This window comes from Oxyura jamaicensis, chromosome 1 (assembly GCF_011077185.1).
Source record: "Oxyura jamaicensis isolate SHBP4307 breed ruddy duck chromosome 1, BPBGC_Ojam_1.0, whole genome shotgun sequence".
NCBI lineage: Eukaryota > Metazoa > Chordata > Aves > Anseriformes > Anatidae > Oxyura > Oxyura jamaicensis.
The window spans coordinates 204,164,957-204,187,336 of record NC_048893.1 but is presented as its reverse complement, the minus strand read 5'-3'; the positions used below and the strand labels follow the sequence as shown (position 1 = coordinate 204,187,336).

The window sequence follows — 22,380 nt, the reverse complement described above, 5'->3', positions numbered from 1 at the left end:
GCTCTGTCTCCTGTCAGTTCCCCTATTAGCAGACGTACAAGCAGCAGCTGGAGTTAAAACTTCATAACAGCAAAGACGTGAATCACATTATTTGTATAGCAAAACCTGAGGAGTCTCTTGTGACCACACAACCCTGGGAACTGAGAGCTTAATACCATCGAAGGGTGTAGGGACGTTTGCAATTAAAGCACAAGCGTGGTAACACTGCATTTCTTCAGGGACCAAAGCTGCCATTAGCTGCGAGTCCCTTGGCCAGAGCCTGCTCTCAGCAGTCCTCCCTCCCCGCCTGCAGGAGCAGGGACGGCTTCATCACACGTCCGCGCCAGCTCTGCCCTCTTGCAGAGTTGCTGAGAAGTGGAGCCTCCCGAAATGGGAGATGGAATAACGTGAATTGCCAAAATCCATCCCTCCATGGGAAGGAAAAGAGCTGTACTGCAGACGGGGTGACGGGTTTCTCCTGGGAAGCGGCGCAACGTGAGTGACTTTTCTCCGAGACAGGGTGCTGCCTGTGAGCAACCTGCCTGGAGAGGAAAGCGAGGAGGAGACTGACCTTGGCACGTTGTCTCTCCAGGGCTAGACGTGCTGCTGGCTCCTTCTCTGACAGAGGAGGATGAGGATCCTCCTGCGGATCTGCTTGGTTTTCCAGCTGTACACGAGCGGGTTCAGGACCGGCGGCACCAGCAGATAGGCATCAGCCATGAGAGTGTGAGTGAGGGGGGGCAGGTGCTTCCCAAACCTGTGCATGATAGACAGGCCAATGAGGGGGATGTAGAAGATCAGGATGGCGCAGAGGTGGGAGATGCACGTGCTAAAGGCTTTGGCTCGTGCTTCCTGGGAGATGATGCTCAAGATGGCCCTGATGATCATCGTGTAAGACAGGAGGATAGTCAGGGAGTCCAGGCCCTTGGTGAGTATCACCATGGTCAGCCCATACAGGCTGTTGACCCTGACATCCCCGCAAACCAGCCTCAGCAGGTCCTGGTGCAGGCAGAAGGAGTGAGACAGGACACGGGACCTGCAAAAAGGCATCCTCTTTATGAGGACAGCAACAGGGAGCACCACACAGATGCCCCGCACGAAGATCACTGCTCCTGCCTTCATTATCAGCGTGCTCGTCAGGACAGAGGCATAGCGCAGAGGGTAGCAAATGGCAATGAAGCGGTCGAAGGCCATGGCCACCAGGACCCCCGACTCGATTTCAGAGAAGGAGTGGATGAAGTACATCTGGACAATGCATGCCTCAAAATGGAAGGAGGTGGACTTAAACCAGAAAACAGCCAACATGGTGGGCAGCGTGGTGAGAGATAAGCCCAGGTCTGCCATGGCCAGCATGGAGAGGAAGAAGTACATGGGTGTATGGAGGCTGTGGTCAGTCTTTATCATCCAGAGCAAGGTGCAGTTCCCCAGGAGCATGAGGAGATACAGACAGCAGAGAGGCAATGCCATCCAGTAGCTGCTCATCGGCAGACCAGGAATCCCAGTGAGGATGAAGGTCAAGGGACTGGACCCAGTCCTATTTGAAGCCGACATCTCCTGCACCGAGGGTCCACGGGTCTGAAATAACAGATCATCCTGCAATAACAGCCCTGCTGGGGACAGCCCACACACCCCAGCTACAGCAGTGTAGTGGGGATGGGCTCCTGAGAGCCAAGAAGCATCTGCACAGTTTCCCTCATGCATATCCATCACGTCAACCAAGGCCACAGTGGGCCAGCTACAGGGCTGGTGTCTGGGCTGTGCACAGCAGCGAGCGATGAGAGAGCAGTGCAGCATTTGCCCCCCACCACCATCACCCCAGTTGTAGCCCCCATCCTTGAAGTACCTCGGGTTTCGGGAGATTTTGTGCTCAGCCCTTTGAGAGGTGCCCAGACGCTGCCCGGCAGCACAGGCAGGGTGAGGGCAGGGTGAGGGCAGCTGGAGCAGGGCTCTGCAGCCAGGGTTTGGGCTGGACCGAATGCAGCCAGGCCACCAGAGATAACATCTCACTTTGAGACGAGAAGTAGCCCCATTATAATTGACTCTCTATTGATTCCTTCCCTTTTTGTTTAAGCACGGCAAAATGTATGATGTTTTAGGGAGCTTTATCAGCTAAACCTGCAGGTCAATTAACCAAACTAACCCTGATGGAAGGAAAATTGATTTGTGCTTTACAGCTGACAAAAAGGTTAAATGGAAAGGAAGAGATTCGGAGGCTCAGCTATGACCAAGAACCCGAAGTGGTGTTTCATCTGCCTGAGGCCATTAGAAAACCCAACGGCAAACACTGCAAAACCAGACAGCAAACACTGCGTCCCCATTTAGCACTGCAGGCAGCCTGCCTTCTGGGGCAGCTGCACGGCCGGGGGGCACGGGTGATGCTCAGCAGCACGAAGCAAGGCCAGGTGGGGGAAATTTCCAGAGAAAAAATCCAAGCAGGCTTCTCGGCAAGCGCAGTTAAATTTAGTGCATCTTAAAAGCACCGGTCACAGCAGCACAGCCTCATGCACGCACCTTTATTCAGCTGGAAATAAATACATTTTGTGTAACCGGGGAGCTGATGATTAATATTTATTCCAGAATTTGTCTGCACACACACCAGCACACCATGAGACTTCATCTACTATTAGGAAAAAAAAAATAAATCAAGATTTCACATGGACAAAGGGTCAGGCCTGAAGGACAGCAGCGGTGCCTGCAAACAGCTCTGTGCACACAGTGCTGGTGGCGCCCAGCTGCACAGGGGCAGCCCCAGAGCAGCAGTTCGGCCACCCGCTTCCCTGGCTAGGACAAAGGCACAGGGACAGGGTTAGTGCTGGCTGCCCACAGAAGGAAGGAAAAAAAGCTGACAGAAACCGAACTGAGCAGTGCGGGGGAGGGAGAACTGGGGTGGTGAGAAGGGCAGCCGAGGGCATAAAGGACATAAAGCCAAGGAGCTGAAGCCCCTTCTTGACCCCTGGTGGGAGCAAAGTCATTGTAGAAATAAACTTACCTGTCCTATTCACATAACACCTGAGGAAATGAGGGAAATTTATAGTTATTCACCAAAGTCAAGTTTTAGAGTTGGTTTTCAGACCAAGCCCATCTCAACACATGGCAAAAAAAAATAATAATGCTTAGTAAAAAAATTGCTTAGCAAGTAAAGCAAAGTCTTTGCACTTCTCTAATATGCTGGCTTGTTGCTTCCAGCAGAGACTTGTGTAACTTCTTGCTTTGACTCAAGCCCCCAAACCCGTTGCCCCTGCATGGGAGGAATACCTCTGTCCCACTGCCCTGCAGGCAGCCCACCCACCCAACTTACCCCAGGCTCGGCCGAGGACGTGGGATGGGCACCAGGAGCAGACGCAGCAGCTGCAGGCAGGCACTTAGGCAGGTGAGGAGGACTCAGCCCGGACGGACCAAGCCCCGTGGGTCCCACCACGCACTCCCAGGTGGTTTCCTTGCCTTCAGGGGCTGTCGGCACCACGGCACTATCTAGGCAAAACAATGGAAAAATCTCCCCGTGAAGGGGAGGGAAAGGCACCGGGTCCAGAGGGTGACACTTGGTGTGGATCAGAACAGGGGTTCTGAACTGGGAAAAGTATCACACTTTGTATAAGAAAAGGAAGTGTAAAAAAGGCATGTTGAAGGCAAAATTGTCTTCAGGCGTGTGCACGCACGAGCAGTTTTCCAGAGGTATTTGTCCACTGAAAACTTTCTGAAATATTCCTCCTTATAGAACAGCCTCAGTCCCTCTTCTGTGGGCAGAAATTGCACCAGCTGGGTGGCCTTGAGAACATCTGTGTCTTCAGGAACAGGGAGGGGTAGCAAAAAGCAGAGCTTTCTGAGGCTCATCTGCTGGTTGTAATACAGGGCAGGAGCTAGGGATTTTAAAAAATGGGAGCCAATGTGCTGTGGCAGGGACAGGAATGGATGCCCCCTTTTCCATAGATGTGCTGGTAGGTGGCACGCAGCCCTCTACCAGCACGTTGAGGAGCAAATAAGGTGTTCCTCTAAATTTTCGTCTTGGTGCATTCTGCAAAATGACCAGTGCCCCCATTAGCAAAAATCACTTCAAGCACATTCTGTGCATTCGGGGTGCCCTACTGGGCCCACATGAGCGTCTTCACCTCCTTTCTGCAATCCCAGACCAGGGGTGATGAGACCTCCTGCTGCCCCGGCTGACTCAGCCTCCTGCTCATTTCCCACAGGAGGCAGCGATGTCCCAGTGTCCCGGCAGGAGCAGGAGCTCAGCTCGTGGCGGAGAGCAGGGCACAGCTGTGTCCATGGGCCCCTCGGGGACACTGCCTGGTGGAAGCCCCCGGTGGCCCACGCACATCCGTGAGCATAGCAGTGCTCAGCAGTCCCACGCATCGCTCCCCCACAGCACACCAGCTGAAACCTGCCTGTGAGAAGATAAAGGCACGTTTAATTCTGGCTGGGGCTGACCCCTCTCCAGCTGCTGCCAGCAGCCTGGGGTTGGCCAGCAAACCAATGGCAGCAAAAGGCCCAGGGATGTCACTCCCTGCCAGGTGCCTCCCATCAGTGCAGCCCCTCCGACCTCCAGTGGACCACGGTTTGTTGGCTGTTCTCTCCGTTAAGCTAACCAAACAGAAAGTGTGACTTTCCCTGGCTGCTGGCTCTCGTGAAGCCTGTAGAAATGCAGTGGCTCAAGCCCCTGTCCTCCAGCCTGGCTTGGACAGATCTGGCGGATGGCTCAAAAGTCAAGGGAAGGGAGGAGGGCTGGGCAGGCACACTCATAATCACACGAGTGCAGCCACTTAAATGAAGTCCTCATCACTCACGCTGGCACAGCCAGTGTGAAAAACAGTCATTTTTAACAGTCATTTGCAACACTCCCACCTGCATATTTGGGGCTTGAGCATCAGTTTTGTTCCACACTGGTAAATGATGGAGCTGTTCAATGGTCCAGCAGAACACACGTTCCCTCCGGCCAACTCATGATTTTGTCAATTAGCTGTGATAACTGATGGTTCCCTTCAATCCCTTTCTGCCTCAGTGTTGACAATTAAACAAATCCTTTTATTTGTGTTCACTGTAGAGAGACTCAAATATGAGGATCCTGAGATGCCCAGAATAAAGAAAGCACATGAAAAGCATCACAAAGTAATGAAGTTTTTCCTAACCTATGCAGGATTTTAAATATTTGGTTCGTAATTGTTTTCTTTGGATACAGGTGTACCACGCGCCTACACCCTGATGGCTTGCTGAGGAAGCACCGCCGGCTACTGCTGGCAGAGGAGTGACAAGCAAAACCAGGCACCAGCTTCGGGCCCCAGACGACACCCCAGAACGAGCATCTCCTCGACAAAGCCTGCCTTTCACAGCCCTGCTGTCAGCGGGTGCATGGCCTTGTGTCCTTCCTGGCCGAGGCTGGCAGGCAGCATTGCCATGCGCTGGGTTAGCAGTTGCAGGGCGGCGCTTTGGGGAGGATTATTCCCAGCCTCAGAGAAAACAATCCTCTAAAAGACCGAGAGACCAGATAATCCTCATGTGTATGGCATTATCTGTGGCTGCCAATTTTACAGTAGCCTGTCCAAGATGTTGGTAAGGGCAGAGATGTGCTTCATAGCAATAAAATATTTTTACATCTTCTTTACGATCTAGTGGCTGGTTTCTAGCAGACGGAGCCAGACTGGCACTAATCCCTGGCAACCCTCCAAGGCAGAGAACATCAGGCTTACACCTCACGCTGTCCTGCAGGGCTCAGAGCGGAGCTTCACTGCTGTGCATGGAGCTGCCACAACCTGGAGGTGTCTGACCCGCCGTGCTGAGCCCAGATCTGCAAACTGAAGAAGCCTGTTGCCTCCTTGCCAGCTGGGCCCAGACCCAGCAGTGCCAGCACACAGCCAGGTCTCTGTAACGGGCACGTGGTGTGGCAGGAGAGCCCGGGTGGGAGGAAGCACGATCTTTCTCCTAGCAACATCTTCTTGCAGAACTACGCTAAAGTGCCAGCCCATATTGTGCCTTGGATGAGGCACCCAAGCAAGGACAGCACCCACAGCGAGGGGCCAGCAGTTCTCAGGGGGACCACAGCCTGTCCAGAACCATGCCAACCATCCTGAGTCTCCTTATGGCTTTAGCACAGAGCTCCTCATTTCACACATCGGCACATGAAGAACAGCGCCAGTGTGATTCAGCTCCACCACCAAGCTCCTCACCCAGCCCCAGAGCTTCCACCTACCTACCACATGCTGCAGCAGAGCCCAGAAGCCCCCGAGGCTCTTTTTCCGCTCTGGTATCTGCACGTTTCTGTGCCCCAAGAACAGCAAAGCTGCACCAGCTCAAGGGTGGCAGACCACAGCATGAGGCATGAACTCATGCTCCCAAAAATAAAATGTCCCCTGCCCTTCCCCAGTAGCTCCTCTTTCAGTGCACACCTCAGAATTGCTTCATGAAATGCAGTCTTCACAGAAAGAAGTTAAAGGGGAATGAATGTGACCACCAGGAGAGAAATCCTGCCTTCAAAACCCTGAAGATCTTGCTTGTGTTTCAGGAAGCAGCATTGCCCCTCAGAAGCCTACAGGAAGCAGCCGTGCAGGGCATGGCACCGCACCCTGAGGCACCAGGAATGGAGATCCTGGAAGGAGCCCAAATGGTCTGGGGACAGAGGAAGAAGACATCTTCATCTTCGCCATCCTTGTCTAGAGGCAACCGAGCTACGCTTAGCTCCCTGCCTTTGCAGCAGCTGGAGGCTCAGAGGGGACACTGGGGACATTGCCTCCTTGCAGCCGGGCAGCGTGACGTGGGGCTGGGGCCCGACGAGCCCCACTCTGGGGTGTGCACACGTGGGAAAGCCTGGGCTGTTTGCACTGGGATTGCTGGGTGGGTGAGCAGCCTGAAGTCAGGGCTGCTGCTTTTGATCCAGCAGGAGTTTATGAAAGCTACAGATCTTTACGTAGTTTTCTCCAGTGCTGCCAGAGAGAAATCCTGCTGCCACGGGGAAATCAGCAGCTGGGGCAATGTAAAGGAGGGGGCTTCTATGCTGGCCGCTGCCCTGTAGTGCTCAGCCCTGGGCTCTGTGCAGCTCACTCATTTATACAGACTCACATTATGCATGTGTTTTTATGGGTGTGTTATAGCACATTTAGACAGATATAGTAAGAAAATAAAGACAATAAGCAAAATCTCCAAGAGGTTCCCAAGGAAGACAGCACTAGCCAAAAGAGGCAGCCAATGCACACATAATCAAAAACTTTAAGGTCTATCAGCGCCTTGAGAAGCTGTTGGGTTTTGGTGTCCAGGGTTTCCTCCAGCACCAGCACGTGACCTCTGTCTGCTCCTGCAATCTGTTTTTATCTGTGATTCCCTTGGCTGTCTGCAGCACTTTACTTGTCATTGCCAGGTTTTGTCCCAGACTTGCCCTGAAGCATCTCCGAGCAGCAGGAGCCTGAGCGCAGGCACTGAGTTGCTGCAGCTTAACAAGCCGCAGATATCAGGTGAGCACGGTCATGCCTCAGGGGTTGTGTCACCTTTCAGGCATGATCTCTCAGCTCACAGAGAGCAAAGCTGAAGCTGAGCAGAAGTTCCTGGTGTTTCCTGGGGGTTAGAACAGGCTCTCCTACATTGCCTGCAGCTCAAATGATGCATAATAATACGAGAGGGGCTCTGACCACTTTGCTCATGAGGAAGGGCCTTCAGCAGGGAGGAAAGAAGCTGTTCCCAGGCAGCATTTTGTGAACATATTTTCTGTTCAAGATTTTCTTGTTGGTGGCATAGCACACTTGTGCCCTGGCTGTGGAGCAGGGGATGGGAGACGTCCAAATGCAGAAGCTGTACTATGAACAGAAAAATTGCAAAATTTAGACTAATCAGGAACATGCTTGCTTTGGACTTGGCAAGGCAATTTTTTATCCTTACCTACATAGCCGCATGGAATTTAAATTTATGGTCCTTATCCTTTCCTGAGACTTCTGTTCAGTGTAAGATAACTTTTGCTTGCAATGGGACAAAGTTATTTATTGCCACTTCCTTCCTCCACAAACACCATCTGTTTGTATCTGTGATAGACCACACCAGGAGCCTTCAGGCGTGCAGATGTTTTCAGCAGTGGAAGCTGTTCGGTGCCCAGCACAGTGGAGTAGGAGTCTGTGAATACCACCGCAAGTGGTAACAGCCTAAGTTTCTGGAGGGTTGCACAGGGATTTTGAAATACAGAGGTCTTTTTTCTTCCTTGCAGAAGTCAGTGCAAATATTTCCACTTTATTCAGTGAGGTAGGGCGCATCTGAGCCAACCAGGGTCTGAACACAGGAATTCAGAGCAGGACTGTGATGCTTCTCCGTGCTTCACCACAGCCTAGAAATTCTTCTTGCTGGTTGTAATAGCATATTTGATAAATACCTTTCTTTGCTTCAAGGCTTAGGAGCTCAAGCAAATCTGCATGGAACTCATGTCAGCATTCAATAACAGCAGCTTCGGGGTTGCAATTTTCCCCCTGACAGGTTTCCCAGAGTTGGTTCTTCTCACCTCTGCGCCATCTGTTTTACTGACTCTTGGCAGCACCTCCTCATCCTTTGTGCAGCCTGACAGGACTGAAGCCCAGTGCTATTTCTTGGCCATTTGTCCATGACTCTGACTCTGTGCCAAGCATATTCTGGTTTAAATACAGGGAAATCAGCTGCAGCTCTTGTTTCCCTCATATCTTCTTCCGTTTCTCATGGAGATGCCTACGCTCTTGCTGATGGTTGTAGGTGGCTTTGTGGCAAAACAGAGCCTCCTGCAGTACAAACCAGTTTTAACTACTTGAGGGGTGACAGTGGCAGGACTGGTGTTTCTCCCCTTGTTGTCTCAGGAGGGAAAGTTGCCTGAAAGTCCTGGATACTTAAGTATCCTGGGCTGGATACTTAAAACACTGCAAAGAGGCAAAGCAGCAAAAACTGGGAAGCAGGTTTGTTTGTTTGTTTGTTTGTTTACTCTACATTAGCTTCAGCCCCTTACCGTATTCCCACTGTGATGTGCACTGGTAATGACAGAGCACTTCCATGGGGGCTTGTCCTTACCCTGGGTCACAAACCCAGCCGGGCTGGGGCACCAGGGACGGGCGGATGTGCAGGATGCTCCGCAGGGGGGCAGGGCGTGATGGCAGGAAGGGGGGATGGCTAGAGGGGGATCCTCCCTGGCAAGAGGAGAAGCTGGGAGCTGGTGCAGTGTGTAAATCATAGCATTTTTGCGCCAGGGGAGTTTTAGGTTGGATGTTAGGAAGAACTTCTTTACCGAAAGGGTTGTTAGACATTGGAACGGGCTGCCCAGGGAAGGGGTTGAGTCCCCATCCCTGGAGGTCTTTAAAAGACGTTTAGATGTAGAGCTCAGGGATATGGTTTAGTGGGGACTGTTAGTGTTAGGTCAGAGGTTGGACTTGATGATCTTGAGGTCTCTTCCAACCTAGAAATTCTGTGATTCTGTGATTCTGTGATTCATCATTAAGGTTGGAAAAGACCTTCAAGATCTGCTGGTCCAAGCATCCCCCTACCACCTATGTCACCCACTAAACCATGTCCCTAAGCACCACGTCCAACCTTTCCTTGAACACCCCCAGGGATGGATGATGGAGCCGTAACCTCTTCAGGGGCTTCAGAGCACAGCCTACATTGTGTGATCTGCATACAAAATGTGTGCATTAGAGCAGGTTTGTGATGTTCGGCCTTTGGTCAAAAGCAGGATTATTGCAGGAGGTCTGGGTGAACTACCCCCTCATGGCAGGGCAGTGGTGGAAAGGACTGTAACTGGTATCACCGTCACCCTACTGGTCATTGGGCTGGAAGCCCTCCTCATCTGCCTCTCCTACCTCCTGATCCTCTGGTCTGTCTTGTGGTTGTCACCATGGAAGGAGAGGCTCAAGGTGTCCACCACATATGTTACCCACATCTGTGTGGTCCTGGCCTTCTACGTGCCACTGATTGGGCTGTCTGTGGTGCACAAGCCTGGGGAGGACTTGGCTCCACTGGCCTCTGTCACCATGGGGAACATCGACATCCTGGTGCCCCATCATCTGTTGGGTGAGGACCAAGCAGATAAAGAGGAGGTTCCTAATTTTAACAAATATTTCCAGTGACAGAACTGCCCATTTAACTTCACCCAGCTGTTGATCTTTCTTGATTTAAGTTGGTGGCTTTGGGGATGAGGAACGTGCTTCTCTTTTTTACTAAGCAGCATGCTGCTTTAGCCCTTGGCTGGCTCTCAGTCACTATCATAACACAAATAATAATTTACAATTGGAGATTGTAGAGCAAATACACTTTGTGCAATAAGTGCTAGTGCTGTAGTAAAGGCTATGCAGCCCATCAGGTGGATGGCTTTATGGACACAGTCGGAGTCCTTCAGGAGGTAACATTTAGCTGGAACTTGTTCCTTGCCTTGCAGTACATCCCAGTGCATCTTAGAACAGCACCAGAACAGACTGATGTTACAAAACACTTTCATCTAATACTATTTTTTCATTGTGTCTACTTTTTTTTTACCCACACAGCACAAACAACATTTGTAAATACCATCTCAGGATAACTGTAGGAAGGTGTACTGGGCATAGGTGGTACGGTTTCGGTAGAGGGGAAGTGGAAGGGGCTGCAGGGGCGGCCTCTGTGAGGGGAATGCCAGGGCCCACCCTGTGCTGGACACAGGTGGGTCCAGCAAGACAGTAACAGACCCATCCTGCACCAAAGCTGAGCCCATTGGAGGAGTTTGTCACACCTCTGTGAAAAAGTATTTAAGAAAGGGCAGAAAACGGAGACAGGTAGGTGAGAACAAAAAGAGTGAGGACCAGCAAGGAGAACACCCCGGTGAGAGAACACGGAGATGCTCCATGGTAGCAGAAGGGGCTGTGGGCTGTGGAGGAGCCACACCAGAGCAGGTGTGCCCTGAGGGGACTGCAAGCTGTGAATAAAACCATGCCAGAGCAGGTGCTTCCCGAAGGAACCACGGGCTGCAGGGAAGCCCATGGTGAAGTAGGTATTCCCCCGAACGGGCTGCAGCCTGCGGGTAAGCCCATGTTGGAGCAGGTTTTCAAGGACTCACCAGGTATAACTCTGGGGTGTCTATTTTTGAGTGGGAATGGACAGCTCATAGCATGATATTGTTTATGTCAAATTAGGGCTTATGTCAAATTAGGGTTGTGTTTTGCCAGAGGGCCTCTGTTTTAATGCATCTACACTGAATTTCACTGTCCAGTTATCACTTTGTCACTCAACATTGCAAAGTCCTCCGATAATCCCTTGTCACCGTTATTCTGGGTATAGTGGAACCATAAAAAAGCTTTGTAACATCCCAGTCACATCCTGTCCTGAATCTCAGATCAGTATGTCCAGCAGCACAGTCCCCTGCCCAGTTCCCTGCTCGTCTAAACTGACAGCTTCCCACTAGCATGAAAGACTGCTGTCCATTGCTTCTTGTCGGTGGCACCTGGGCTGGAGGGAGAGCTCCTGAGCACACCTGGGGGAAGCAGGGACCCCACGGTACCCTCATGGCAGTGTACGACAGGACCCGGTGGGTGTGGGGACTTCTTACCTCCTCGGCTGTGACTGCAAATGGCTTCGGGGATGCAACAGTTACAGGTGTGCTAGTTAAACAGGCCAGGCTTTGTTCTCGTGCCACATAAATTCATTTGACACTGTGAACAGGGATCTCCTATTTTAATAGCCCAGATTTATAAATATGCCAGCTATGCAACAACATGCACTTCTTACTAAGACTTGGGGAAAATAAAGGAAGTAGATACATGAATTCAATAGGAATATGAGGCGGGGGGAGTGTTTGTGCTGTATTTGCAGCTCTGACCTATGAATCAGATCTATGGCAGCCTAGCACATCAATAAATAACTCAGGCAACAGAAATCATGTGTAGGTCGTTCGAGGAGAATCACAAGGAAAAAATACAGCTAAAAAAACCAGATGATACGCCTCTGAGCATATTAACAAAAATCCATGTGGTCCAAAACCTCAGACCACAACCCATCCCATGCTTAAACACAGGTAGTTAAAAGGAAACAAAGAGCTAAAAGTCCACTGCAACAAAGAGCTGGCACATGAGTGTGGTCCCCTTGAGTAGGGACAAAGCCTCCTCAGAAAGCATAGAGGGCCCAAAAGACCATCATGGTCTTCCCATCAGAGCAGGGGAGTAAGAGGAAACGCGTAGGTCTCTGCACACGAGCTTGCTGTGCAGAATATACTCTGAAGCATGAGGAGTATTAGTAAGACTTTGAGTAAAGAGGCTGAGAGGCTGGGAGCAGGCACAGGGCTCTCATCTGGTCCGCACCATGCCAGCGCCTTGTGTCAAGGAATGGGCATCACCCAGAGAAAAATCTCAAATAATTTTCTTTAGACAGGATCTTCTGTGAGGCTATTTTATTCACGTTTGCAATGGCGGGCGTCCTGTCAATCAGGAGTGCATTTTAGTAAACACATCATAACCTTTTATTCCCTATTACCCAACGCTTGATCACCTCCCCTGTTTCCTGACTGGCTGAGTACTACAGGTTCACAAGCTACTCAACGCTCCTCTATACCATATATGTACAATTTTTCTTTTTTTTTTCAACCCTTTAATTTCTCCTTTCTTATGTTTTGAGAACTTGTGATCTTCATTTTACTGTTCTCACCCTTCTCATCCTGTTTTTCTAAAGCTTCTCCCTTATTTTGGAACAGTGAGGCCTTCTACTGTCCACTTATCTCCTTAGCATTTCTCCTTGTTATGACTACACAACTACCTTGGAATACAGAAAAGTAATTCTCTACTGCAAAAACACAACTTTGTTTCTCACACAAATGACCCAGACTGGCCCAAGGGATGTCCCACAGCGTGTGTGTGGTGTCATGCTCAGCAATAAAACTCGGGGGGAGTCACTGCTCAGGATGGGGGCTGGGCATCAGTCAGCGAGTAGTGAGAAACTTCCATTTGTTTAGCTGGTAATGCCCCATAAAATAGCTTCACAGAAGATCCTGTCCGAAGAAATTTATCTGAGATTTTTCTCACACCCTCTCCCAGCAGCAAGTGTCAGCACCTCAAACCTCACTCCTCTCCCAGCTGCCTGGCAATACAAGCCATTTCAGTCCCCTTTCCCCCTTTCTTTAGTTACATCATCTAGCAGCATCAATAGCTCTTTGGATAGGACCTGCACGCCATCAGCTCATTTCCTTAGCACACAAAAAGAGAAGAGGAGCAGCCAGTGGAGCTCAAACAAAAATGCTATTTACATCCAGTTTGCTATCGGCACCATGACGTCAAAGATGAATGCTTTGAAAAATTTCCAGCTTTGCATAGGCTGACCTCTGCATTTAGCACTCTGCTCGGTTTGCCAAGTAGGCTTCACTGCTTGCTGTAGACAGCTATCAGCTGAATTGCTACTGCTTTCAGTACATATGTACGAGCATCTTGCTCTTCTCAAGTCATGAACATTCAGGAGAAGAGACAGGAGCCCTTTGAAGTGTGTCATATACTTGCTGCAGAGTTAATTCCTGTGGCCCATCAGGGGCTTCAATTTTCTTGTGCAGTTGCATGGAAATCTATACAAGTTTCTGTGAATAGGTTGTACATGGTCCACAATGGTGTTTCCTGAGCTGTGTGGTTGCTGAAAGGACAGTTTTCACTATCCTTTTCTTACAGCACAATGCTGTCTGCCTTTTACCTCTCTGCTTTGGGATCCAAAGCCTGAGCCTTGACAGTGTTGTCCATGATGAAATGGTTGAGGCAGACCCAAGTCCAGCTCGTGCAGATCAGCACAGTGCAGATGGGTCATCTGGGCCCCATGCTGCATCATCCAAGAATGTGTCAGAGTTCACACTCTGCTGAAACCAGAGTGAAGCAAGTAACACTGGATACCTTAAGAACCTTATCCATGCCTCAGGAGGCTCTGTGTGTCCATATGTGGTGGTTTTACCCTGCTGGGCAGCTGGACTCCACCACAGCTGCTATCTCACTTCCCCTCCTCAAATCAAAAAAGGGAGAAAATATGATGGAAAGAGCTAAAGGGTTGAGATAAGAACAGGGAGATCACTCAACTGTTATTGTCACAGGCAAAACAGACTCAGCATAGGGAGATTAGTAACATTTATTGCCTATTACTAACAAGCTAGAGCAGTGAGAAATTAAAAGCAAACCAAAAACACCTTCCCCCCCCATCCACCCTCTTCCACCTCCTCCCTGCAAGCGGCGCAGCGGAATGGGGAATGGGGGCTGCTGTCAGGCCCTGACGTTTTGTCTCACGGTCCCTGGCTGCCCCTGCTCCCCATGGGGTCCCTCCCACGGGATGCCATCCTTCCCAAAATGAGCCTGTGGGGGCTGCCCACAGGCAGCAGCTCCTCAAGAACTGCTCCCACACGGCTCCGTCCCACGGGGTCCATCCCCCAGGAGCAAAGTGCTCCAGCACAGGTCCCCCACGGGCGGCAGCTCCCCCCAGACCCCCTGCTCCTGCGTGGGCTCCTCTCCACGGGCTGCAGCTCCGGCGCGGGGCCTGCTCCTGCGGGGGCTCTCCATGGGCCGCAGCCTCCTCCAGGCCACATCCCCCTGCTCCACCGGGGGGGCTCCTCCGTGGGCTGCAGCGTGGAGATCTGCTCCATGTGGGACCCATGGGCTGCAGGGGGACTTGTGCTGTGTGCCTGGAGCACCTCCTGCCCTCCTGCTGCACTGACCATGGGGGCTGCAGGGCTGCTTCTCTCTCATTTCACTCCTCTTTCCTGGCTGCTGTAGCACAGCATTGTTTTGTTTTGTTTTGTTTTTCTCCTTTCTTCAATCTGCTCTCCTAGAGGTCCAACCAGCATCGCTCATGGCTCAGCTCTGGCCAGCCGCAGGTCCCTTTGGAGCCAGATGGAGCTGGCTCTGATCTGACATGGGGCAGTTTCTGTGCCCTTCTCACAGAGGCCACCCCTGCAGCCCCTCTGCTACTAACCCCTTGTCATGTAAACCCAATACACTACAGCACTGGAGGGATACTGGGGACTGTTCAGGAAAGAAGTATCTGGAGGAACTTCTTGAGAGCCCCAAATCATTCTGGGGCTCTAACCAGTATGAAGCCCAGGCTGAATTTGGACTGACATCACATGACACCTGAAATTTAGAAAAAATTCTGAAAAAAAAATTCTGAATTCTGAATTCTGAAAAGAAATTCTGAAAAAAATGCAATGAGTCACCCAGTCACAGATTGGCTTTGTTTAGACATCATACACAATAGGACTGGTCATCAGGATGTTCATGTGAGGGACAACATGACAACTAAACCTGTGAATTACCCGCAAGAGAGCCATGGGGATGTAGAAGACCAGGATGGCACCGATGTGGGAGACGCAGGTCCCAAATGCATTCAGTCTCTCTTCCATGCACCCCAGGCCCAACACAGTCCTCGTGATCCTGATGTAGGAGAGCCAGATGGACAGCGGATCCAGCCCCACGGTGAAGGGAGCCATGATGTTGCTGTAGATGTTATTGAATCTGGTATTAGCACAGGCCAGCTACACCACCACTGTGTGTTCACAGTAGCTGTGGGAGATGGCCTGAGTGAGGCAGTATGGCAACTAACTTGGAGAGAAAATAAAACATGGGCTTGTGAAGATACAGCTCCATCTTTATCAAGGAGGGATATGGTGAACGCTGTGCTGATTGGGATGGAAATTCAAGGGTACATCTCTTCCAGCCCAGGGATGCCAGTCAAGGAAAACATGGACAGGGTAGTGCTGTTGAAAATGGAGAGGTCGATATCAAGAGGTATCCTTTGAAAACTATACCTAAGCATCTTTCTTTTCAAAAAATAATGGAAAGGTTCATTAGACATTGCAAAACATACACAGATTGTTCCACTTTCACTACAACTCCCCTCTAATGTGTAAATTTATTACTCTGCTGCTAGTAATGGCAAGGTCAGTCTGTGGAGCTTATCAAAAAGAGAGTGAAGTGATACCAAGTAAAAAAGATGATGACCATTGTTCTGATACAAAATTCTTTGGTGCTTATTTGTATTCAAGACATCCCACCTTTCTTGGCACAGGTGGAGGAAGCAGCAGATGGGCACCCAGCACCACAAGGCTCATGCAGTTCAGATAAGCTCATCCTGTGGTGTCCCTGATTCTCCAAGACCCCCAGAGCAACCCTGGGAGTCTCTGCCAGCTGTGCAAGAGGCACAGTCACAGAGAATGGATGCCAGGCGAGGAGGGCTTGCAGCCAGAAAGCCACCCATATCCTGGGCTGCATCAAAAGAAGCTGAAGGAGGTAATTCTCCCTCTCTACTCTCATGAGGCTCCACCTGCAGTACTGTGTTCAGCTCTGGGGCCCAGCACAAGAAGGACATGGAAGTATTAGAACAAGTCCAGAGGAGGCCACGAGGATGCTTAGAGGGCCAGAACACCTCTACTATGAAGACAGGCTGAGGGAGTTGAGGTTGTTCATCCTGGAGAGAAGGCTCTGAAGAGACCTTACAGTGGCCTTGCAGTACCTAAAGGGGGCCCATAGGAAAGCTGGTGAGGGACAGTTTGCCAGGGAGCGTAGTGGTAGGACAAGGGGGAACGACTTTAAGCTTAAAGAGGGTAGATTTATATTGGAAATCAGGGAGAAGTTTTTCCTCTGAGGGCAGTGAGGCCCTGGCACAGGCTGCCCCCAGAAGCTGGGGGTGTCCCAGCCCTGGTAGTGCCCAAGGCTGGGCTGGGGGGAGGTTGGGGGCAGCCTGGGCTGGGGGCAGGGGGCCCTGCCCCTGGCAAGGGGTGGCTGGGGGGTCTGTAAGGTCCCATCCAACCCAAACCATTTAATGATTCTGTGACTCTATGATTTATGAATGCTTCAGGATCCTCTGATGACAGGTGGTGTCAAAATAGAGCTCTAAGAATCCATGCTGCCATCTTGTGCCCCCAAAAGAATGCAGTGATGCTAGATTCAAACCCAGATGGTTTTACACCAAGATACACCTGAAAGACACATGCACCGCTGTGTGTACTAGAACAATTAGTTCTCACAGTGGGGTATTTGCCCATGCAAAGTTAAAATCTTCTCTCTTTGTGGAACACTCTCAAAAAGCTGTTCTGCATTGCTTAACACCAAGACAGAGATAACCCAAGCAGTAGGAAAGAGGATTACATTTGTTTACAAACTGTTGCTATTCCTGTCTATTCCCAGGCAGCAGCTTTTTCTCTGTGATGGCTGCAGTCTCTTAAGACCCAGCGGTGAATGATTAAAGTGATCAGTTCCCTTAAGATGCATAAATATTTGCATGCAGGTCCTTTTGGAAGGCTGAGGACTTGCTTAGTCGTGTGAAACAAAAGCAGTATTTGAGGGTGATGTAGGTAGACAGGGTCACGTCCAAAGTATCCAGGTGAGCTGGGAGGAAATTTTTATCATTTAACTGTACCAGTATTTTTAAGCCTTTCAAGCTCTGAGCCAAGTTCAAATCTTAGCCAAATTGAGGTGAATATAAACCAATCTAACATAAAAGCTACCTTGCAGATACGCAAATACATATAAGTTAACTTTGTCTCTTATTGGGTTAATGATCTGTTTCATTAGTTCCAGATATCCTACTTTAAGTGAATATTGTGTTGGAAAACTGACAGTTATATATCTGTAACCTCAATTTACCTTCTTGAATGGGTTTATTACAACAGTGCTAATTATTTGGCTGCAAGGTATTCATTAGTTAAGCCAACTTCAGACAAACTGTAGACACATAGGTGAAACATCTGGTGATCCAGTCATCTGTGAAGATCTGCAATTACCTGATCATATCTCTAGTCCTGTCCTTTTCACCTGTGCAAACCTGAAGAGGATGTCAAACACCACCAGGAAGGTAATAATTTGTTCTCCTCCCATATGGAAAGGACGAAAGTCATGAGCTCTAGAGATACTGGCTTGACACTAGGAAAACTTCTCAGACAGATGCTTTGGGGTAAGAGAAGAGTTTCTGCAGTGGAAGATCAGGTTTTATGTTTTTCTATCAGAGATGACTTTTGGTCTTATAGTGGGGACATGACATGGAGTGGATGATTACTCTAGGTCTCTTAAAACCCCAAGTTCAAGAGATCTTTGATTCATAACAGGCTGTAAGCTGATCAGGAAAGCTGGGTGGCTGTTAATACAAAAGGCGTTGCCTGTAAGTTTTACACAGACTCAGACTGCATGGCTGACAGGCGGGCTGTGTCTGACAACCATACAGAAACGTTAAGTCCAATAAATCTGGTAAATTTAATGATCTTTGCTTAGCAGCAGAGGAGCAGACAAAAATGAGTGAGGAGAGTTAAAATCTCAACTTCAGGTACCAGGATCTATTCTCTCCTCACAAGGTAAGGAAAGCTTTGACAGTATGCTAACAATCAAACATTGCAGCTGCTGCTGTGATTTGTTCAATACTGAGCATCTCATTCTCTAAGGGCATTTTAACGTTTGACTGTTTAAAAACAAATACAGTATGTTTGCAACAAGTCTTATGGAGTACAGCAAACCAGGTAAGGCTGACAGGTAATGTTCCCCATTTATAGAAAATCTGCTGGACTGTGACTACTGAAATGAACAAAACTTGTCACTTTACAAATTACTGGACTACCTAATTGCATGAAATAAAGCCCTATCGGCTATCCAGGGCAATGAGGCACAAAGTAAATGCTCAGAGGTGTGCCAACAGACCAGAAAGTGTTGTTCCACTTGAGCAGCAGCGAGTCTCAAAGTGCTGCTCCCATTACCACTGCTGCACGTTCAACTCAAAAACAGCCAAAATGACAGCAATATCTCCCTAATACGGCATCTCCATACAGGCTGCAACTGCAGTCATTCTTGGCGGGTGGTGGCAGTGAAAGAGTCTGTGCAAGGCTGAGTTGGAGCTGAGGAGATGAAGGAACAGCTACTCCAGGTGTGATGCTCTGAGCAGGGCTGGAGCATGACACTAGAGCCCTGTCCCGATGTCCCTGGTCAGGGTTCTGAGGCACTGCGTGAGGCACCGTGGGTGCCAGCTTGTCAAGAGGAGGAAGCATGAAATGTAGAGGAGGTCAGGTGTAAGACAGATGACACTGAAGTGCTGACAGCTTCTTTGCATGGCACAGATGAGGCTGGTCAGACGGACTGGGCTAAAGGTAAGGCATTGCTGCCTTGGTACTTTGAGTGTTTTTGTGTAATCAAGAAATCAAATCACACAAAGAGAACAGGACTGCAAACACACCTGAAAAAGGTAAACTAAAGCACCAACTCCTGGGAAAAACTGAGCCTGATGCTTGCTTAATAGCATATTTAATGATCTGGAGAGCTTTATTATACAAGATGAGTTACAAGTAACACTGCCCAGAGCAGCACACAGGATTTTCAGATTAATTACCTCTGAGTGAGAAGAGGGAGTAAGTATGTGCTTCTTCCAAGCAGAGCTCATGCCAGCTGTGGCTCTGCCCCCTGAGTTCATGGCCTAGGTAGCTGACTACATGGCAAGCAGAGGCTTCTCTGCAATAAACTATTATGAATAATACTATCATGACAGCATTCTCACAGTATTGGCTTCACTGTATTTGACCTTGCATTGCAAATAGCAGTGACTGGCAACAGACAGATGCTGGTTGGTTTGTGTCATGTGGAGGGCTCAGAGCAGATTGGCAGAGAGATGAAACTATGTAGGGGTTAGGGAAGTCAAATGTCTGAAAAGCCAAGGAGATGAAGTCTGAATCTATGGTATGTTGGGGAAAACAGAAGGTACAAGTGCCTGAGAAACTTGCATCTGATTCCCATACTGCCATCAGGCTAATTTAACCCTTCTGTGCATCTGTCTTCCCTGAAAAACAGGGAAGTTTCACAGCAATTCTTTCCTTCAGTAAGGGCTTGAAGAGGAAAGTGTTACATGTGAAGGCTGATGCTGGAAGGGACTAGCACTGCAGCCTCAGGCCACTTGGCAACAGATTGCCTTCATGGTGCTGGCTTTCCTTCCTCATGCAGGAGATACAGACCCTGTAGAAGGGATGCCCATTCAGAGGACTACAGCATGGCTGCTCAGAGTTTTGGCTCCAGCAAGGACAGCCCCAAAGCCGACAGTGCTGGTCTGAGCAAAAATGGTCTGGGGAACAAACACTGGTAGTGTAAATGCACATCTGCTGCAGTTTCCCAAGGTGGGAATCGTATGGGGCACAACAACCCAGAAGGAGACATGGTTTACAACCTGCAAAAGCGCGTGGGTGACACGTCCTGCTGAGCTGCATCCTCAGAGTATTCTGGATCTTCCCTGTCTTAGATTCTTGTACCAAAGGCAACTGAAAGGATTTAACGTCTAGCTCGTAACTCCCAAATTATGGACTGGAGGGGTGGGGAGAACAGCCAAAGACCAGCACAGGATGGGAGGAGAGGTCAGATAACTCCCAAATGTTGGGGCTAAGACCATGTGTGTTTGCATTTTGCAGATGACCAAGCTGAGTGTACCTGGATAAGAGGCAGGAGGATATGATCACTGGCCTGTGTGCCCAAGAAGACAGGCAGGTGTGATCTGCCTGTGGCTGGAGTTCACGGGAGAGCTTTGCTACAAGTCTTTGTTCTCTTCTTTGTGCCAGATGTTCCAGTGGCCTCCTCTCCAGCTGTACAGTCCACCATGTCCTACCCAAACCACTCCAGTCCCTCGACCTTCATCCTAACAGGCATCCCTGGGCTGGAGGCTGCTCACTTCTGGATCGCCTTCCCATTCTGCACCATGTACATCATGGCAGTGCTGGGGAACTTCACAGTCCTCATGGTGATTAGGGCAGACTCAAGCCTCCATCAGCCCTTGTTTTACTTTTTCTCCATGCTGGCTGCCATTGACCTGGTGCTCGTTACTTCCACCATGCCCAAGCTCCTGAGCATCTTCTGGTTCCAAACCCACGAGATCATCTTTGAGGGCTGTGTGGTTCAGATGTTCTTCATCCACGGCTTCTCCGCAGTGGAGTCAGGGGTCCTGCTTGCCATGGCCTTCGACCGTTACTTGGCCATCTGCAAGCCCCTGCACTACTCTGCCATCCTGACTGGCCCCACCATTGCCAAGCTGGGCTTGGCCGCTGCAGTGCGTGGCATTGGACTCATGACCCCTCTGACGTGTATGGTGAGCAGCCTGTCCTACTGTGGCACTCACGTCATTCCCCACTCCTACTGCGAGCACATGTCAGTAGTGAAGCTGGCCTGCGGGGACACCCGGCCCAACAGCATCTATGGGATGACATCTGCCATCTTCATAGTGGGCCTAGACATCACCCTTATTGCCGTCTCCTATGCACTGATCCTGAGGGCAGTTTTAGGCCTCTCCTCCAGAGAGGCTCGCCTGAAGTCCTTCTTCACCTGTGGTTCCCACATTGGAGTCATTCTGCTCTTCTACGTGCCTGGGTTCTTCTCCTTCTGTGTTCAGCGCTGGGGCCAGAACATCCCTGTACACCTCCACATCCTGATGGCTGACCTCTACCTGCTGGTGCCTCCCATGCTCAACCCACTCATCTATGGGATGAGGACCACGGTGATCCGGGAGCGGGTGCTGAGCCTGCTCCGGCAGAAGGAGATCCAGCCTTTGTCCTGACCCAAGCCCATTGCTAACGCCACATGGGAAGGAATGGGGATCACACCAGAGGACAATGGCAGCATGGGGGACAGGGGGAGGGGGCAAAGAAAATCTTAAAAAGTGGTCTACTAGAAAAGCGGGGTGATCTCTTCGTCGTCTCGGCCAAACCCTAAAAGCCAGAGGCACCATGAAAAGTTTCACTGGTGAAGCCGACTATCTTTAGGAAGTCAATTCTACATTCCTGTTCAGAACAGAAAGACAAATGGTATATAAATGTATCTGAACCATTGGTCCTCCTCTGTGTCACCTCATGACTCCCCTCTTAATGGCAGTTTTTGATAAAAGATTGTTACCACTTCGGAAGTGAAAGGCTGTTAATGGGTTCATCTTTCTGCATGTACCTTTTCCACCTGATCTGTAATTCTCCATTTATTGATACTAGTCTTTAGCAACTGCCTGATCCTGGTGCCTGGCTATGTAGGGTGTGTGTTCACAGGTGTTGTGCGTGTATGCACATTTACACACACACTCATCCAGATATTGGCCCTAAGCAGATTTTCTTTTCCTCCCAATCCTGTCTTGAACATTTATTGAAACATTTGCAGCAGTAGCAAAAACTCCGCTCACTTGAGAACAGGACCTATAAGTCACACTGAAACCCTGTGGTGTTGCATAAGCTTTTATTCCTTTCTTATCAGAGACTCCAAAACAGTATCAGTTCTGAAATGTTCCACATTTTTTTATGAATATTTTAATGGGACTCCCTAATTTTTGATGTTTGTGTGTGTGTGTGTGTGTGTGTGTGTGTGTCTTAAACCTTTAAGTACCTGTAATACCATTGCAGAGATTTTGAAAAGTGCCATTTTTCCATAAGTATTTGCCTCTGAATTCCTGTGGGATCCTATTCCCTCGCATATGGCACTTCAGCAAACTAGCTCTCCCCTTTGCAGATCT

General features: G+C 49.7%; 2 protein-coding genes across 4 annotated transcripts; one reads left to right on the top strand and one right to left on the bottom strand.

Moving 5' to 3' along the window:
* Positions 1-352: 352 nt before the first annotated feature.
* LOC118169561 (olfactory receptor 51G2-like) lies at positions 353-3,024 on the bottom strand. Its single transcript, XM_035330906.1, has one exon. It carries the CDS (start codon positions 1,771-1,773, stop codon positions 574-576), a length of 1,200 nt encoding a protein of 399 aa, XP_035186797.1. The 5' UTR covers positions 1,774-3,024; the 3' UTR covers positions 353-573.
* A 14,465-nt stretch (positions 3,025-17,489) lies between these two features.
* On the top strand, positions 17,490-21,915 carry LOC118169573 (olfactory receptor 52K2-like). 3 transcript variants are annotated; one of them, XM_035330951.1, is made up of 3 exons: positions 17,490-17,730; positions 18,705-19,006; positions 20,309-21,915. In XM_035330951.1, exon 3 carries the CDS (start codon positions 20,494-20,496, stop codon positions 21,442-21,444), a length of 951 nt encoding a protein of 316 aa, XP_035186842.1. In that variant the 5' UTR covers positions 17,490-17,730; positions 18,705-19,006; positions 20,309-20,493; the 3' UTR covers positions 21,445-21,915. The 3 variants fall into 3 exon arrangements, with proteins under 3 accessions (XP_035186842.1, XP_035186834.1, XP_035186824.1); XM_035330943.1 differs by having other exon boundaries at positions 18,705-20,020; XM_035330933.1 differs by lacking the exon at positions 18,705-19,006.
* Positions 21,916-22,380: the final 465 nt, after the last annotated feature.

Excerpts from the sequence above, each read along its gene's own strand:
- LOC118169561 (XM_035330906.1), bottom strand. The coding sequence starts at position 1,773 with ATGCTGCACTGCTCTCTCATCGCTCGCTGCTGTGCACAGCCCAGACAC.
- LOC118169573 (XM_035330933.1), top strand. The coding sequence starts at position 20,494 with ATGTCCTACCCAAACCACTCCAGTCCCTCGACCTTCATCCTAACAGGC.